The sequence below is a fragment of the Sander lucioperca genome, chromosome 4 (assembly GCF_008315115.2).
Source record: "Sander lucioperca isolate FBNREF2018 chromosome 4, SLUC_FBN_1.2, whole genome shotgun sequence".
NCBI lineage: Eukaryota > Metazoa > Chordata > Actinopteri > Perciformes > Percidae > Sander > Sander lucioperca.
In genome coordinates, this window is record NC_050176.1 from 37,343,409 (window position 1) to 37,348,718 (window position 5,310).

The following is a 5,310-nucleotide window of genomic DNA, read 5'->3' on the forward strand; positions in this document are numbered from 1 at the left end:
ACAACATATGTTCCCAAGACTTCCTTCTTTCATTTGGTATGACATTTATACCATTATGATGTATGGTGCTCAGTAAATGTTAGACAGTGTGAAAAGTGTGACAACATACCCCGCTCTCCCCTATAGAAATTGAGATTGAGCAGTAAAAAAATTCAAAACCTTATTCAAAACAAGAAAGAAAGCAATAAGCAGTACATCTGCAGCCAGTGCATGAGGGCCACTGTGACGTGAGGCCAACTGCAGGTTAACGTTCAATGAATGCTTACCTCGCACGCGCTACCGCCTTTCTCACGCCTGAAACTAAACAGTGTATTCCTCTTATTTACCTACTTAGCCTAATAGACAAAACTTTTACTGAATGTTATAGGAGACGTCCGCTTTAGGACTACAAACCTATCTACTTTAAAATAGTAGCCTATATTTAGGCTATTTATAGGCTATTTATATTTATAAGATTTCACGGGATAGCATATAGGCTAGGCTATACATAACTGCATTCAAGTGCATATTTATAAAATCTATTTGTGTCAAATATGCTATTGTTTGGTGATTTAAGCTAAATGGAATACATGTGGAATGGTAGCAAGCTGATCTTTAATCATTTGAAACATGGGACTTTTCCAGACTAGCAAAAGTGCCTCCACACATTTTGACGTTACATTAATATCATGGGGGCTATAGGACATAGGGTCTGTGCTAGCAACAGGTGCTCCACAGGGTAAATATGACAAATAACTAAACAAACTAATTCTGCCTAACGTTACCTCCTTCAGCTGCGCCAGTCGGTCCTTCATCTTGAGGAGTCTGCAGGTTCAAATAAAAAGTAAATAAACAAATAAATAAATAGATAAAAAAAGGCAACCTCACAGGTCTCCGACAACAATGCGTTGTCTAGCCTAAGCCTATAACAGCTATTAAAATGGCCTCCAAATTGTGTGGAAATGATTAGCTCCTTAAATTAATCCTGGAGATTTGACCGGAAGAGAGTGGTCAGTGCCAGAGAAGGAGCCGCAGACATGAAGGTGAGTTAGAATAAGGCAGGAATCAAAACTGTACATGAATAGAAGGTCTTGGTTGTTTGGAGGATCCTCTCTGAGGCAATACTAGTGGCCAACCTAACCTGAGGTCCCTCTAAGCCTCTATCCTCTAAGAACGGATTAGGACAGCAGTGTTCAGGACGATAAACCTCTCCCCCCTCACCCCTCCCACGTCCAGCGTAAAACACTGTATGTTGCCTTTAGTCTTTACTATTAGTCTATAAATTGCAAATAGCAATAAGGGACTGAAAAATATTATTTTATGTCTTAATATTTAGCTACTGTAGTTGAATGAAGCTATTTAAATGGGGATGCTATTGTGAAAATATCAAACGTGTTATTAACAGCATTTTCAGCATGCTAGTAAATTCAAAGTATTTACTACACAAATTTCAAGTTAAAAGGCAGAACAATCAAAAAAGCATATTTGAATTCATTCCAGGCATTTGCAATTATACAGGGAGTGATTGTAAGTCAGAATTAACTGGAATTATTGAACAAAGCAACAGTTGCTGGCTTTAAACTAGCAGATGGATTGCTGGAATTTGCTGGAGTATATCATCCAAATAGGGAATACAACACTCATCTCGCAGGGGAGCGAGCATTTCTTCCATACTGCGTTGAAACGCAGCAGGTGCGTTAGTCAGTCCGAAGGGTATACGCACCCACTCAAAGAGACCCCAGGGAGTGATAAATGCAGTCAGGTGGCGTGACCCCTCCGCAATGAATCCCTGGTGGTACGCCTTCCCCTGGTCTAGAATGGAGAACCAACTGTACCCACCTAAGGTATCTGTGATGTCTTGGATCCTTGGCAAAGGGTGCCGGTCTGAGATGGTGTGCTGGTTCAAAAGACGGTAATCAATACAGAGTCTGAGTGTCCCATCTTTCTTTCGTACACAGACTACCGGTGCTGAGTAAGGAGATTTCGACCTCACAACCCATCCCCGTGCCAGAAGATCCTCAATGTACTCCTTTACCTCCTTGTAAAGAGGCTTTGGGATGGAGGTATATGTTTTTTGAATAGGAGTATTGTCCTTCAGGGTGATGGACATTTCCAAGCTGGGTATACAGCCCACATCATCATCATCTCGGGCGAAAGCTCCTGATTCTTCCCGCGGCATTTTCTTGACAACTTTCTGCTGGTCCTCACTTAAGGAGCTCACATCAACTGGTGGGTCCCATTCCTGTGCTACGCTACCTGTCTTTTCTGGTTGAGTTCTAAGGGGTTCTTCTCTGCTGACTTCTGGAGTAACACTCGACTTAGTGAGGTCTAACTTGTCTGTCTGTATTACTCTGGCTACTGGCTCAATGCTCCCTAGAATAGACCTACAGGAGAGGGTCATCTCGTGTTTGGTGTGGTTGCCAATTGGAACTCTAACATAGGGGACTTTAGCCTGGCTAATCTCTATTAGGCTATCACCAACATCTAGCTGCTGTAGCTGTGGGTTGCTCTCATTGGGTTCAAAAAGTACTAAAGGGTGTGACGTGTCAAATGTGAGTGGTATTTTACACTTAACATGTCTGACCTGACCAGCTGGCATAACCACATTGTTCAGTCCCACCTTCAACGCACCTCGACTCACTTCATTGTCACTGGTGGGCTTCGCCTGGATGAAGATGACTAGTGCAGCTGCATTGTCATCTGGGAGACTCATTGCATCACGAAGGAGATTCACAAGGGCAGGTACCAGGTTTGCACCCTCCTCCGGCCCCAATATCAGCTGCTCAATCACGTTAAAACCAATCAGGGGACGGTCCATGGGCACACTGCTCACAAGGAAAGGTACTTGTATTGTTAAGTTGGGGTCACTGTTGCCTGGAAGACTCACCATCACCCCCACCCAGCCATCATAAGGTAATGGTTCACCATTGACAGCTATTACACTGAGACCCTTGTCTCCTAGGAGTTCAGCCAATGGGCGCAGCTTGTGATCAGGAAGGTAAGTCTTCACCCACTGGCGGTCCAGGAGACTGACTTGGGCACCAGAGTCCAATAAACAGTCCACTGCATAGCTGTGAATGTAACACCTTATTTTACATTTCTTTCCCACAAGCTGGGCCACTTTTTCATTTACTTCAGTCTTTGTGTTTGCGACCGGGGCAATTACACACTTAACATGAAGAGGTTCTTTTTGTTGTGTCTCTGATTTGGTGGGATACTCCTGTCTGCTGCTTAGTGAGTGTGCATCGGCAGCTGGCTGGCCAACGCTCTTTGCTTGTTTGTTTTGCTTGCTTGTTTTAGGCATCCAACTGCTCTATGACCTCCCTCTCCACATATGAAGCAATAGTTACATGTACTGGCCCCCTTCTCAACACACTTTGGGCAACCAAATTGCTTTGCTATTTGCTTTGGCTTGGTGTGAGGACACTGGCATGTTTTGTCAGGGGTCTTAGTGGCTGTGAGAGCTTCCACCATCTTTGTCAGAGCATCAACCTTTGCACTCAGCTCCTCTACTGCTTTATTTTTATTCTTTGATTTGTAGTCTGTTTGTTTCTCTGTGTCCTTCTCTGACTCAAGCTGAGCACTGTGAGCGTGGGTTACCTTTTGGCGGGCACAGTGTCCTAGTCTCCGCTGTCTCTCATTTTCCTCACTCGATACTTTGTTGAATTGCCTTATCAGTGCTTCATCTGGAACAGTGTAATCACACTTGAGTGGCTTGAGCTCATTGCGAATATCGCTATACTTGGGGAGAAGGCCCTGATGAATAGTGCGCAGAAAAACATTCTGGATTGTGCGGGGCTCATATTCAATGTCCTTGTTATCTTGTCTGGATGCAAACATAACTTTCTGTTTCAGCCCAATTATCCTATACAAGAACTGTTGGGGACTCTCCTGATCATATTATTTGGTACTCATCAACTCCTGAAATAACTCACTGCCGCTCTTCTCGCTCAGGTGTGAACGCAGGAAGCTCTTAAGCTCACAGAGAGTCAAGTCGTCCTTGTTGATCAACATGTCCTTAAACTGTCCAGGTTTGATGATGCGGAGCACACCTTGGATGATCTCACCCTCTGTGTGGCTTGCCTTGCGTCCCTCATCTATCTGCTTACATAGTCCATGGTAAGTGATGTCTGATGTACTGTCTCCCACCTTACCGCCATGTACTTTAAACTCTCTGCGCTGAAGGAATGATAGGTCTCTTAGAGAAACCATATTATCAGGCCTGAAGCTTTTTGGGTCTGTTGTGGGGTGACTATCCGTTTTTTTCTCTGTTCTGGGATGTGGTAACTGTGTATCAGTGAAGGTAGCTATATGTTTTTCTGGTGCTGCAGTCTTAAACTAACTTCCTACCTAGAGCTTCATAGTTAGCCATTAGCTTTTGATACTCAACTGCTTCTGAATCAACAGGATATGTATCAACAACATGACTCTCTACACTGTCCTGTTGAGCTGCTAGAGTGGGCGTAGATGTTGCTGTTAGTGTAACACTGTCATTACCTGACACTATGGGTTGACTGACTTCGGTAACACGACAAGAAATTTGCTCAGTAATATCTTTCAAAGACAACAAATGAGAAAATCCCTGGTCCTCTAACTCAAGTAATGTTTTACAGTTCATGTATGTGCATACATAATCAAAGCAACTCTCTTCATCACCCTCAGTTACGCATGAAAAATCCAACTCTGGTAAGCTAACTGAAACAGTTCTTCTGTGGTCAGGGTGTGCAGGCTTTTCTTTATCTTCCAGCTCAGTCCTTTTCATTCGGCGTCCTCCATATTGTCACTTGGTCAGCAATGTCTCATAGTCCAGTCACCTCGAGCGATCAGCAGTGCACTCCTCCAGCTGTGGTCCCCTCTCGCAAGCTGTGGTCCCGTAGCTGCCTCAGTCACACACCATCCACTCCAGCAGGCCTGTCCTGTGATCTCTGCCTTGAGTTCGTAGGTTAAAGGATCAACATCAGCCGTCGTCAGATGCCAATCCCAGCGGTGCCTCCAAAATTCTGTTACAGGCCTCAAGCATGAGTAACCTGTTAACAGATAAATATGCCCTGTTTTGATTCAGGAAAAGAAGAGACGGGATAATTTAGTTGTGCTTGTTCAGCAGGCTGTCCTCTATGGAGCTAAATCAGGGCCAAATGTTTTGTTAATTTGAAAAATATATATATATATAGTTGAAAAACTAAAGCTTGAAATTGAAAATTTAAGTTTTGGTCTAAAACTTGAAAAAATAAAACCATGTATTCAAACTAAAAATAAGTGTACCAATTTTTCTTTCAGTTAAAAAGGCCTTAAAATTTAGATTAAATTCTGGAATTATTTTGAATAAATTAT

At 43.3% G+C, this 5,310-nt stretch overlaps 1 protein-coding gene across 1 annotated transcript in view; it reads right to left on the bottom strand.

Annotated features, from left to right (window-relative positions):
* zgc:165520 (uncharacterized protein LOC571872 homolog) overlaps nt 1-1,161 on the bottom strand; it is a 24,296-nt gene extending 23,135 nt beyond the window's left edge. The window contains exon 1 of the mRNA XM_031295399.2: nt 765-1,161. Coding sequence (XP_031151259.1) covers nt 765-794 — 30 coding nt within the window. The 5' untranslated portion in view covers nt 795-1,161. The remainder of the gene's footprint in view (nt 1-764) is intronic.
* Between the last annotated feature and the right edge of the window lie 4,149 nt (nt 1,162-5,310).